The 13,232-nt window shown below is 53.0% G+C and overlaps 4 protein-coding genes across 4 annotated transcripts; 2 read left to right on the top strand and 2 right to left on the bottom strand.

The window, feature by feature from the left end:
- Positions 1-238: 238 nt before the first annotated feature.
- Positions 239-1,761, bottom strand: GLRG_09182 (mandelate racemase/muconate lactonizing enzyme domain-containing protein; the record flags this gene model as incomplete). Its single annotated transcript, XM_008099867.1, has 4 exons — positions 239-343; positions 402-1,369; positions 1,439-1,578; positions 1,658-1,761. 4 exons carry the CDS (start codon positions 1,759-1,761, stop codon positions 239-241), a joined length of 1,317 nt encoding a protein of 438 aa, XP_008098058.1.
- Positions 1,762-4,042: 2,281 nt separating this feature from the next.
- On the top strand, positions 4,043-7,168 carry GLRG_09181 (fungal specific transcription factor domain-containing protein; the record flags this gene model as incomplete). The annotated part of the gene is made up of 2 exons (XM_008099866.1): positions 4,043-4,272; positions 4,894-7,168. 2 exons carry the CDS (start codon positions 4,043-4,045, stop codon positions 7,166-7,168), a joined length of 2,505 nt encoding a protein of 834 aa, XP_008098057.1.
- A 1,097-nt stretch (positions 7,169-8,265) lies between these two features.
- GLRG_09180 (ctr copper transporter) lies at positions 8,266-8,868 on the bottom strand (the record flags this gene model as incomplete). Its single annotated transcript, XM_008099865.1, has 2 exons — positions 8,266-8,741; positions 8,838-8,868. The coding sequence occupies 2 exons, from the start codon at positions 8,866-8,868 to the stop codon at positions 8,266-8,268; spliced, it is 507 nt and encodes a 168-aa protein (XP_008098056.1).
- Positions 8,869-10,765: 1,897 nt separating this feature from the next.
- Positions 10,766-12,742, top strand: GLRG_09179 (ferric reductase like transmembrane component; the record flags this gene model as incomplete). The annotated part of the gene is made up of 1 exon (XM_008099864.1): positions 10,766-12,742. The coding sequence occupies one exon, from the start codon at positions 10,766-10,768 to the stop codon at positions 12,740-12,742; it is 1,977 nt and encodes a 658-aa protein (XP_008098055.1).
- Between the last annotated feature and the right edge of the window lie 490 nt (positions 12,743-13,232).

Genomic DNA, 13,232 nt, shown 5'->3' with positions numbered 1-13,232 from the left:
TTATAAATGCTCCGGGATGACCATTCTCTCTCTTTCTCTTTCTCTCTCTGTGTGTGTGTGTGTGTGTGTTGCTCATGTTGTTGTCGAACACTCAGTAGGGTTTTTTCTAGTGTGATTTTGTTGATCAACCTGCGCTACACAATACATGGCCGCGACGGAGTAGATAATGTCTAGCTAGCGCCCCCCCTGGGCGTTTCCTTGGTCTATCGTTCTCACTGCGTTAACGTGTATGCTTTCCCTATTTCGAAGAAGTCGTGAGATCCTGCACCTTTGTCGTCACGTCATGCACAATGCCTTTCGCTTCACTCGTCTCCGTCCCCTCCGCTGCCTTAAGCGGTCTCTCCTATACTTGTTATCAGCACTGCGCAGAATACATCACCCGGTTCGGCAAGGCCACTTACGGGGTTGACATTGAGCAGTGACCTGCCCGAGATGAGCTTTGACCTCACTGCCGGGTTGATCGTGAGTCCAAAGCCAGGCTTGTCGAGGTCCGCCGTCGTCAGGAAGCCCTTGGTGGGAATGGGTTCGTCAAGGAACAGGTCACCAAAGACGGGCAGCACGCTCTTGCCGTCGGGCGAGTTGGCCAGGTACTCCTGAAACGGCGTGTTGGGCTGTGACATGACAAAGTGGTAACTGTAGGGGCCACTGGCGTGCGGGACGACGGGGATGTCGTATGCAGAAGCCATCGCCGACACCCTGAGCAGCTCCGTGAGACCGCCGAGCCACATGACGTCCGGCTGGATAATGTCCAGATTGCGGCCCTCGATGAGCTTGCGGAACCCAAAACGGGAGTACTCATGCTCTCCCGTTGTGAATTTGATCGTTGGGTGTGCACGTTTGATCTGCTCAAAACCATCCGTGTCGTCGGGCGACAGACACTCCTCCCACCAGTTGATGTTCAAGTCTTCGCAGGCCTTGACAATCTCAATGGTGTATGGAACGTTGAGACTCATGTAGCAGTCGACCATGATGGGGAAGTCGGGACCGACGCTCTCGCGATGCTTTCGCAGGAACTCGACGTTCTTCTTGAGACCGACATGGCCTTCCTCAGGGCAGTATGGGAGAGGGACCTTGCCGCCCCAAAAGCCCATTTCCTTGGCCGCCATAGGCTCGGGGCCGGTGCAGTAAAAGTCGAGACGCTCCTTGGTGGCACCCCCAATCAGCTTATATACGGGCTCATTCCTCAGCTTGCCGAGCAAGTCCCAGATGGCTAGATCGATGACGGAGATAACGGCAAGAGGGAGACCCTTTCGGCCGTAGAACATGGAGCCTCTGTACATCTGCTCGAACAACAGGTTCGTGTTGCGTGGGTCGGCGCCTAGGAGAAAACGCTCGAAGTGTTGGTGGACGAGCCAGCAAGCGGGAGGGCCTGTGTGAACCGCAGTCAGCTACGTTGTCCTTTGGTACAGTAGGTTGTGATGCAACATGCCTCCAAAACCAGTGGCTAGGCCGACAGTGCCGTCGGTCGCTTCAATCTCAACAAGGAAAGAGCCGAGAACGTTGATACCCCAGCTCGTTCTCGAGTTGCGGTACTGCTCCCAACGCGAACATGGAGTGGAGATGGGGCTGTCAATGAGCCTGTCCATCTCGCTTGTCAGTTCATGCTTCCCTGATGGCTGCGGCGGTCTTGCTGCAGAGGCGCAGCAGTAACACATACCAGTGGCCGCCCTTGACGTTATGGTAATCCCCGCCTGAGCCGACGCCGCCAATGACAAACGTCCGGATCTCCTTGATGGAGGGGAAAGATCTCACAGATGCCATTGTCCCGGTGTGAATCTATCTCCGGTTCTCTTTGCGTGCGTGTCTGTATGTCTGCTTGTGTATGCGGGTGTCCTGGAGATAATATCACGGAGAAGCATGAGGAGAGAAGGGTACTGGGCGACAATGGAGAGAAAGCAACGGGGAGTGTCTTTTAAGATAAAAGCCGTGACCCGGATTTTCCCAGACACACGAAGCTCGTCAACGAGAGTAAAACAAGCACCGAATCAGGGGAAACGCAGCTGGTAAGCCGACCACCTAGGTAGAACGAGCCTCTCGGGTTAGTGGGGGAGGGGGGGTAATTGACGAGACAGATTAGCTCGAGTTTACGGTGGACAAGAAGCTTTTGGAGGTCGGTCTCAGATAGCCCGAGACCAGCCATGATATCATGGATTGGGGAGGGGGGGTGCCTCGGAAGTCCAGTAAGGCATGTGGAAGAGCCCCCCCCCCCACTTCCACATGCCGGGCTTCGGAATGGAATTGACCTTGTCTACTTGCCTAGGTAGTGAGTGTATGGTGCTACATGCAGGTAACGCGATGCGGCGACCATCGTCGCCCTGGACCGATACAAGCACGATTTCTCAAGCTTGAGGCTTCCCATCACGAGGAAGAAGAGGAAAACTCGAAGCTGAGCGACAATTGAAGCCCGTGGTCTGCCACGCATTCATTGTTGGCTGGCGAATCTGCCAAGTGGCTGAAAGCCTGGCTACCAGGGTACCTACTCGGGTACAAAGTACTGCCCTCCGGGCCATTCATGACCGACCCCATCCCCGGCACTCCGCATTTCTGGTGGACCCTACTCAGCAGATGAAGGGCGAATACGGACACTACGGGGACAGGAGGCCTGTCCCCGCACGCACTCATGGTGGAGACAGTGGGGTGACCCATGGCACCTGGGTGTTGCCGTTGTCGTTGTTATGTTGATCGGGAGTTGTCTTACCAGACCCGATCACCGGGGCGCGGCCGTGATGCATGCGGTCCGTTACGGCCTACGAAGACTCCAGCCTCCCCGGATTTCTGAGAAAAGGCCATCGTCATGGAGATGGCACAGTGTGGTAGTCCGCTTCTGATCACCGTATCTCAGCAAGTGATTCCAGGGGGGGGGGGGGGGGTTCTTTCCTTTGCCTTCTTTTTCTTTTCTTTTTCTCTGTTTATCTCCTTTTTCTGGTTGTGGGCTTGAAACCCGTTTGCAGTCGCCGCGGAAGATATCATGTCATGACGAAGAACATGGATGTGGTGAACATGGCGCTGTCGGACTACCTATCTAGCTATACATGGTGATTTTACCCCCTCAGATACGGATATTAATACGGGTGAATAGACATATTTCGGTCCCAAGCCCCTCTCATTCCAACAGAAGCAGTGAAAATATTGATATCATAGTCTTTTTTTTCCCTTTCTTAAATAAAAACAGCTCGTAATTTGAAAGGATGCAGAATCGTATGTATGTATCTGGAATCTGGCCATTCAGTGCACTGTAGTGTACTACGCGGCACCTGCCTTACCTCGGATGATCCTCTTCCTCTCCTACTCCTAGCGGCTTCTCCGCATTCTATGTTCTCCACAACCCCCTCCTTGTGCGGGCAGCGGCCAAGACAGTCTCGTCACCTTCCATTCTTTCCTTCTTCTCCACACTATCCATTTCCATCCTGCCGCCCCCGTTTACAGTTGCTTCTTGTCCCACCTAGCTGCTCGGTAGACTACCTACCTACCTGTAGGTACCTAGGTGGGTAGGCTCAGTGCAGTACCTATTCTTAATTTATCCTGCAGAGTAGAAACTCTACCAGCGTCTTCCTCTCAAACTTGGGCAACGCTCCATTCATATGTACACAAAGTAGGCGCAGGTCCATCCAGCAACGAGAAGAAAGCACACTGGCAGCTCGGCTCGATGCTCAAACTCGATTTAGCCTGTCTCCCATCTCATCGTCTCGTCCAATCCTAGGCTGCCTTGTTCTCTCCCCGCCTCCGCTTCCTCCTCTTTTTCCCCTTTCCCCCGCTCTCCAGTACACCCCAGTCTGGTCCCCGTTCGCGGCACGTGTGGGACAGAAAAACAAGAATACCCCGAGCCCTTTCCCACTTGCACCCAGCCCTTCCCCCCCCCCCCCTCTGCTCAACATTACCCCGAGGTTCCCAATCGTCTCCCGAATCCGCGCGTTGGCATCTCGCACAAACGCCTGCGACTCCAGTGCACTCGCTCGCTCTCCTCTCACCCTCGCTCCCGGCGTCACTCTTCTCGGGCCGAGTCACCGAGTGCTTGCTATCTTCTGGGTGCTGCCCGCCGAGGATGCAGCACAACGGCCATTTCGTCAGCAGTCGGTCACCGCCTGCACCTAATACCAAGTCTATCCAGCACCGGATTCAACCCCAGGATCATGACCAGAGCCAGACTTACAGTCAGAACGACCAGGACTCTGACGACGGTAACCAGCTGCAGAGCGCCGACGAGAACGACCTCGAGCAGGACGACCAGGATGCTACCCGTCTTGGGAAGCGCAAGAGACCCATATCTGTTTCGTACGTTATTCGCTTCTCTAGTACTGTACAATGTTGTCTAGTCCACCTCGTTCGACCCTACAATTCCTTCGCATCTCGCTCGACTCAACCCCGAACTTTAGCATCCACCACCCCTCCCCGCTCCTCGTTGCCTCTTTCCTGTCTGCCCTCTTGTTCATGATACGTGCCCTGATGCTTCCTTCTTTTCTTCCCCATGTCAGCATCTCCTGAGCCTGTGGCCCCCGAGCAGAATCCCGATGCTAACAATCCTGTCCCAAGATGCGAGTTGTGCAAGCAGAGAAAGGTACTTTGGCACCTTCTTGTTCATCTTCGTTCGCTGCTTGTTCCCTTCTAAATGCCCCCCCCCCCCGGTCTCTCTCTCTCTCTCTCTCTCTCTCTCTTGGGGGGCCTGCCCTTCCACTCAAATGATCTTTTATATATATCCTCTGCCTTTCAGGTCTTAATCTCCTGTTACTCGTCGTTGTCTTTGTTTTCGTCACCAAGCTTCCGGCCTTCTCACCACGACTAGCCTGGCACTCGAAGCCCGCTCAGCTTCACCGTATGTATATGCAAGAACTGACTGGGCTGATGCCAACCTCAGGTAAAATGCGACCGCGGTCAGCCCTCGTGCGGTTGGTGTAGTCGAAATGGTGCACTGTGCGAGTACAAGGAACGTAAAAAGCCCGGCCTTCGCGCCGGCTACGGACGCGAGCTGGAGCAACGTTTGGACAAGCTTGAGGAGATCCTCAGGTCCCATGCCGAGATTCTACAGGCCGCCTTGACCTCTGGCCAGCACCAGGGCACGGCAGCAAGCATACGGAATAGCAATCCAAGTCTCCCTAGCGACCAAGGCACCCCGCGGGAAACCAATGCCTTGTTTCGGCCTTCCGAGTCGATTCGGACCCCCCAGGCAGAGACAGCCTTGTTTCTTCAAAAACCGTCCTCCTATCCGCCCAACACCCAGTCTATGGAGTTTGGAATGCCGCCTCCAACCCCATCCATGCATGAGTTTCAAGGGCAGATGCCCATGGCCAGCATGCCCGCGCCTACTAGCCACATCTCTGCCATAGCGCACCCTAGCAGCGCAGCTCAGGAATACTATGGGACGAACCAGACGCAGCTTCACTCTCCGGATGTTGCCATGGCGCAGAGCCAGGCTTCAACATCATCCGACCAGGAACTACCACCCTACGACCTGCTCTATGCCCTGGTCGACCTTTACTTCAAGCATATCAACACGTGGTGTCCTATCCTTCACAGGAAGACAACACTGGACTCTTTGTTTGGGCCTTCAACCCTGGAAGAGAGCGATCGCATCCTACTCCATGCCATCGTGGCGACGACGCTGCGGTATTCGACCGATTCGAGACTGACCGATGAGAGCAGGCAACACTATCACTCCATCTCCAAGCAAAGAGTCCTGCTATACGGCATGGAAAACTCTTCAGTCAAAGCCCTGCAAGCCTTGGTGATTCTTGCCCTGGATTTGGTTGGAGATAGTAACGGCCCTCCCGGGTGGAACATCATGGCCTTGATTACGAGGTCTGTTGTGCAACTCGGGTTGGCTGTGGAAAGCACGTCTTTCTCGGTCTCGCCCAGCTTCACCTCCATCTATACCCTCCGGGCCATGATTCTGCCAGAACCCAAGGACTTCATTGAGGAGGAGTCAAGACGGCGCCTTTTCTGGATGATTTATCTCCTGGATCGGTACGCCACACTGGCCACTGCGTTCGAATTCGCACTAGACGACAAGGAAATCGACAGAACACTACCATGTCGAGATGACATATGGGTCAAAAACCAAAAGGTCGAGACACGGTGGTTCCGAACTCATGATAACCAGGAGGACATGAATCCAGAATACGACATCAACAAGCCGGAGAACCTAGGAGCATTCTCCTACTACATAGAGATCCTAGCGATATTGTCCAAGATCCACAAGTTCTTGAAGCAGCCTGTTGACATCAGCGCTTTGAGCGACGTGGAGCAGTGGCAGATGCGGTACAAGGAGCTTGACAATATGCTTACTTCATGGAAGTTCGGTCTCCCCGGTGAATACGGCAACATGGCCAAGCTGTTCCAGCCCGGAAATAAGATGCTCAACTGCGGATGGGTGATGCTGCACGCCACCTATCACACAGCCGTCATACGGCTACACTCCTCGGCCGCGTATCCCACCACTCGGTCACCAATCTTTACGCCTTCATACAGCGCTTCGCAGCGCTGTCATGGCGCAGTCGAGAACATTGCAGCGCTGGGCGAGTTCGTCGTCAACAATGGGCTCTTGGCGAAGTTGGGCCCCCCCTTTGCCTTCACCCTCTGGGTGGCCTCGCGTTTACTGCTCGTCCACGGCTCCACCGTAGAGCACAAGCTGTCTCCACAGATCCAATTCTTCGTAGAGACGTTGCGAGAGATGGGGCATTACTGGCCGGTGGCAGCGCGCTACTGCATTCTTCTGCAACGTGTCCTCGACGAGCACCGGGATAGTGAGCGGCAAGGCGACGGTGTCACACCCAGTTCGGTCAAGATACTGGCTGACATGCGGCGCACAGCTTTTGACCTCGATTTTCTGATATCTCGCCAGCCACGGGCAAACGGTATCCCCAGCCATAGTCGTCTACCAAGCGTTACACCGGCGAGGACGCCGGCACCAAATGAGCTTGAATATCTGGACGTGTTTGATTTCTTCAACGTACCGCGGTTGCCGGTAGGCAATGAGAATGTTGCCGGCAGTCGGCCCGCCATGAATAATGCCAACGGGCAAAACGGAGCTTCGTCTGGGATGGAAGGCAGTAGTGGAAGCGGCAGTTCCCACGCGCCAGCTAAGCAAGGCAATGAGTTCAACATCACAAACTTCACGGTCGATGCTACTAGCGACTGGTTGTTTAAGCAGGATGGTGCTACATTTCTTTCTTAAACCGCGGTTGATGGCGGGAACGTTTGCGTGTTTTTCCAGCGGCAGCGAGGAATGGTGATACTAGGCGTGCTGCTTCATAAGATTGTTCTCGGCAAAGTAATGGTGCACGAGCCGAGTAGCGTTTCGATATCTTCTCTGTTCGGCTCGACATCCTCTCGGAGACGGCTACCTAGGTCACTAGGCCACTCTTGTAGCGGTTCCTTTGCATAATAATGACGGACTCGCGACGGATTCGCAATGCGCAGATATGAACAGGAGAGCCCTGGTGAAGCAAGCGGGGATAGCAATATAGGGCTTTCATTTCTATTCCATATACTTCGTAAAAACGAACCCAAAAGGAATCAGGACGCGTCGAAGTAGTGCCAAGAAAAACCCATGTAAAGCGAGGAATGTCGCAGAGCCAGCTGTATAGCGTCTTGTTGGATTCAGATGCGCGTCGTCATCTATTGCTAGTTAGCTCCGCTAAGTGTGTATGGTGTGACTATTTCCTAGGAATGGCCTTCAACACTCCGCCCTTTTCTTCGTTCCAGAGACCGAACCACACGAATGCCATGCCGTACACGGTGTGGGCAACGTGATATGATACGTATCGGGCATTATTGAGTCCGTTTGGTGTAGATTGGACTTTCTGGGCATATGAGAAGACAAGAGGTAGGGAAAATCGGAGTCCCCGATGAACTCTGCGCGGTCCAACTGCTTGCTGCATTAATATTTAGCGAGCTGGGCGAGGTCTATGACGAACAGCAGCGATGACAAGATGCTCATCCACCACATCGTATACCATGCTAGTTGAGCGTAAAAGCAGGAAATCCCGCGGGTGGAGCCCGTCCCAATGCTGCACACTTCCACCTCAGCGCGGCGGCCTGGAACGTTTGCATGCACAAGATGAAGGGTATATAATCATTATATAGAGAGCCGCCAAGCTATCTGTTTTTTGCCGGTCCCCATATTTGCTTTCCATTCCTTCGGAACGAACAGGGTCCCGACATGCAATGGCAAGGACCGTCCCAAAGCACCAACGCCTAGTCATGATGCAAATCAACCCGTCCAAGTGACAAATAACATTCCATGTGCTTCCACTCAGCAATAACAGACACTCAGCCGCAGCAAACACTCGGTTCCTCGATGCCGGCAGCATTGGAGTTTGATGGCGTCGCAGCGTCCAAGACGACACGGACTACGAGCCAGTCGCATAAGAACTTGCCGAGGCCAGCGCCAATGATGATGGAGATGATGAGGTATCCATTATAGTACATGGCCAGCAGCATGACAATGTAGGCGAGGCCAAAAGTAGCGGCGTGAAGCAAGGATCGGATGAGCTGCTGCAAGGGCGAAGCACGGAAGACGAGAGTCTGCGGCGCCACGACGGCGGGGGGTTCGCAGCAGTTGGTTTCCTTGGGTATGCGAGCCTGGAGTTCGGCGGCGCGAGCCTGAAACTGGCGCTGGATCAGAGAGTCGTATTCTTTGCCTAGGCGGCGGGAGACCTCAAGGAGAACGGTAAGAAGGCTGACGCCGATGCAGCTGGCGGCGAACATGCCAGCGTTCTTGATCTGCCATGAATTGGAGAGGAAACCTGAAATGGACCCCATTTAGCATAGGCTCGGTTAGGGTTGATAAATTTACCCCGAGGTTTTGTAACTATCGGCGAGGGTCATTACGGCGTACGTACAAGCATCAATAGTGTACCAGTTCCACAACATCTAATCGTGTGTAAGTAGATGGTTACAGTGTGCGCTCCGGGGTACGGATAGAAAGATTGACCTACCGACATCTTGCAGTCGGCCGTGGAACTGCCCATGGAGCCGTGATCCATGATTAGCGGATTTGGAATTGAAGATAGTTGGGAGCGTGAGGGGGGGTATTATGCCGGCGGGCTAGAAATTGAGGACGTGGACGACAGAAGCTGTTGGACGGGGCGGATACTACGGCCAGGACGCGACAATTCGAGAGGTGTCGGAGTAGGTGGGCACGAGAAATGTCGCAAAAAGCACCGGGTGTCTTGAGCGCTGCAGCAGAGTGGCTAGACAGAATTGAAGAGAGTCGCGTAAGTTCCGAGGCCGAAGTGGTTGTGTGCAAGAAGAATTGACGTGCGGCGTAAGGGTCGCCGGGGCCTGGTTTGCTTGATATCTATAAGAGAATAGCCAAGCACCCTGGCCTGGGTGTTGGGTCGGGGCAGCAAGTGTATGTATGGTTAGGAGAGGAGAGGGAATCAGGAGCCCCGCAACATCAGCACGGCCAACATCGGTAACAGTCGCAGTGATCTAGCAGCGACAGGGGGCAATGGGAGGAAGAGACGGAGATCCTAGTCAGTTGGGTGAGTGCTGCACCAGTTTCAAGAGAGGCAACAAGGACGAGGGCCGGAGCATGGGCAAGGGTCAGTAGATCGGGTGAAGCTTCAAATCAAAAGAGAGGGGGCGACCAACACCTGCTGGTGGCATTGATCAACATTGAATGATCGGGTATTGGTGTAGACGACGGCGCTGCCCAGCACTAAAAGCTGCCACCATGGAGAGGATCCATCCTTTATCTTGCTCACGCTAAACCAGGTTTGAAAATCGAGTTGGACAAACATGGATTGAAGGGGCTGAATCGAGTCGATCCGCCGCCACCCCACGTGTGTGTGTTGCTTTTCGCTAGAGAAAACAGACGCTTATGTCAGTCAGCATTCGGATAAAAAGATGGAAGGAACGGACAAAGAAGGCCCTTCCCCCCCCCCCCCAAGAGCCTCAACGCACGTCCCACCCCGGGCCCGTATCCCATGTGGATACCGTCCCCATGGGAGACACCGGTCGGGCCCGCTTTCCAGCAGAAACTTGCTCAAAGATGCTCAACTCACCAATCACTAATACCTGGCCCGTTGTCTACTGTCGTATTCGCTCGCCTTGGCCCGTCTCTCTGTGATATGCTCTCGACTTGCGGACCCGGTCCCAAGACCATTTCTGCCCCAATTCCAATTCCATATCCAGTCCACATGGGCATATCCATCGAGGGCTGGCACCGGTCCGGCTTGTTAAGCCTTGGCAATGCCTCAAGAAACAAAAACTTGCTCAAACAAAAACGTGGTAGGTGCGTGGCCAACATGGGCAAGGTGCCAATCTACCAATAAATCCTCTTCAACCCGCCCAGTGTTCCCTCCCGGTACCCCGTACGGGTCCAAACATCTCGGAGCCGCCCCCCAAACCGGAAACAAACCAATGCCACTACATCAACTAGCTACCCACCGGAACCTCCTAACCACAAACACGGCGGGCATTGCGTCCCGGAAAACTTCTCAAGCCTAGCTTTGTCCCGGTCTTCTAACACAGGATGCGACGGTGCCACACCGTCCCTTTGGCCTTAAAAGCGTCCCCGCGTCGCCGCCTACTCTACTCGACCTCTTCCATCCCAGCCTGTTAGATGCCTTTTCATCTGCACTGCGCGGCCACCCAGTTTTCCAAGTTATTCGCCCGCTTCGTGTCGACACCATCCTATTTTTCTACCTTGACTGGGTGGAACGCGGTAAACTTGGACGGCGCTTCGGCCACGGGCGCCGACTTATACGACCTCCTGGCTGTCTGTCTGTCATCGTTCCCCTCCTGACGCCCGTCATCTAGCAACATGGACTTCAATCTCAAGAGCCAGATGGCGGCTCGCCATATCCAGGACTTCAGCGATGCCGCCTCATTAGAACCTCATTGGGGCTACTCGGACCGGGTGGTTCCCTGCACAAACGATGCGGGATCTTGTGCCTATCTCGACGTCGTATACGGCTCCCACGATCTTGGCATGCTGTACTCTGGCATCCTATGGATTATTATCGGTGGCATTTTGTTGGTGTGGGCCGTTGGTCGACGGGCACTGCCATCGCTATCGGAAGAAGATGTGCTCCGCGCTGCTATTCTCGAGGATTCTCGTCAGAGCAAGAGCTTCCTCAACCGCCTGCGCCAAGCAATCTCGTCCGGCATGAACCGATACCTGCTCCCTGACTTCATCCGTCCCATCTTCGGTAGGACCACTCGCCTACAGGTCTTGATCCTGGCCGTCTTGTCGGGGTATCTCCTCATCTTCTCGTTCGTCGGCATCGTATATAACACTTGGATTACCCCAGTCAAGAATATGCCCGGTGTTTATAACACCAGAGTTAGTCTTGGCCCTTGGGCTGATCGTATTGGAATTCTCGCCTACGCACTCACGCCCTTGGCCGTCCTCTTCGCCAGCAGGGAGTCTATCCTGTCTCTTCTCACTGGCGTTCCTTACCAGAACTTCAATTTCCTCCACCGTTGGCTTGGATATATAATTGTCATCCAGTCTGTTCTGCATACCGTTGGCTGGCTAGTCATCGAAGTTCGCTTGTATCAGCCTCAACCTAAAGTTGCTGTAGAATGGATTACCCAGCTCTACATGATCTGGGGCTGTATCGCCCTCTTCTTCATCCTGGCGCTCTACGTTCTCAGCTTACCCCCCGTCATCCGCCTGACTGGCTACGAATTCTTCCGCAAGTCTCATTACGTATTAGCTATGCTGTATGTTGGTGCCTGCATTGGACATTGGAATTACCTGGAGTGCTTCATGATCCCTGCTCTTATCATCTGGTTCTTGGATCGTGCTGCTCGCGCTATCAGGACCGCCTTGGTACATCACGACTTCATCGAGGGCAAGGGTATGGGTTTCTCCGCCGCTCAGGCTGGCATGGTCATCTTCCCGGACTCTGAAAATGGCGACGTCATCCGTCTTGATTTTTCTCACCCCCACGATGCGTGGAGCATCGGCCAGCACTTCTACTTGTGCTTCACTGAGAGCAGCATCTGGCAGTCGCACCCTTTTACTCCACTGAACGTCCCCATAACGGTGAACGGCAGAACGAAGCACTCTTACATCTTCCGCGCTAAAAGTGGCGAGACCAAGAAGGTTGCCGAGGTCGTAAAGCGGAAGTTGGCCACAGTCTCGGGAGACAAAAGCGAGGCAGCGCTCACAACCTCGGTCATCTTAACTGGGCCTTACGGCGATCCAATTCTTCGCAATGTCACCTCAGATGTCAATATTCTATGTGTTGCAGGCGGAACTGGCGTCACATATGTTCTTCCCGCCTTGATGAGCTTGAGAAGGCACTCGGGAGCTTCCCGGAAGCTCGAACTCGTCTGGGTCGTTCGCCACACGAGGGATATCGAATGGATCAGGCCTGAATTGGATCTTTTAGAAGCCGAGGACGGACCTAAGGTTGTTGTCCGGATTTTTGCAACACGCGATGCCAGCAGCCCTGTTTCCTCACCGCGACAATCTAAAAACCTGTCCGAGTCAGGGTCAACATCAGATGCTCGTGGGCATTCGGGAGAAAAGCAAATCCAGATGGTAGCAACACCCATAGGCGATATAACCTCTAGCGATGCCCCTCGGCACCCTGATATGACAACCACTGTGCGGCAGTTTGTAGATGCGACCATCTCTGGACGAACAGCAGTTTTCGCTAGTGGCCCTGGAGGCTTGATTTCCGATATTCGCGTAGCTGTGGCGCAGTGCAACTCAGTAATGAAAGTGTGGCGAGGAGAAGAACGCTACAATGTATCTCTAATCCACGACGAGCGTATGGAGCGATAATACTAAAAGAACTTTTTAATTTCTACTTATTTAGATCTATATAAATACTATTTTATAAGTTAGTTAGTAGACCTATAGAATTATATTATAGGTGTCTAGAGGTAATACTAAAGATAATTCTTATATTAGTAGCTAGTTATCTTACTAACTAATTGTTATAAAGTAGGCTTACTATAGGGGTAATTTGGTTAAATGTGGCGGAATTACACGTGAATTCACTGGCGAATGTACGGTTACCTTATGGCGAATCGTTAGGGAATAGGCAGTAAAATCACCCCACTTTTATAGTAATTTCACTAATAATATCACTAGGATTAGCCTAGGATTTCCTACCTAAGAAATAAGAGGTTTTCCTTATTTCTATAGGATTTTACTATAGTTATATAATATATAGTATAATTATTTAATTAATTATTATAATTCTTATAATTTAATAATTAATAGTCTAATATATATATTTATAATAACTAATATACTTATTTATTAATTA

This window comes from Colletotrichum graminicola (assembly GCF_000149035.1).
Source record: "Colletotrichum graminicola M1.001 genomic scaffold supercont1.46, whole genome shotgun sequence".
NCBI lineage: Eukaryota > Fungi > Ascomycota > Sordariomycetes > Glomerellales > Glomerellaceae > Colletotrichum > Colletotrichum graminicola.
Note: the sequence above shows the minus strand (reverse complement) of the source record. Positions and strands in the feature narration are given on the sequence as shown.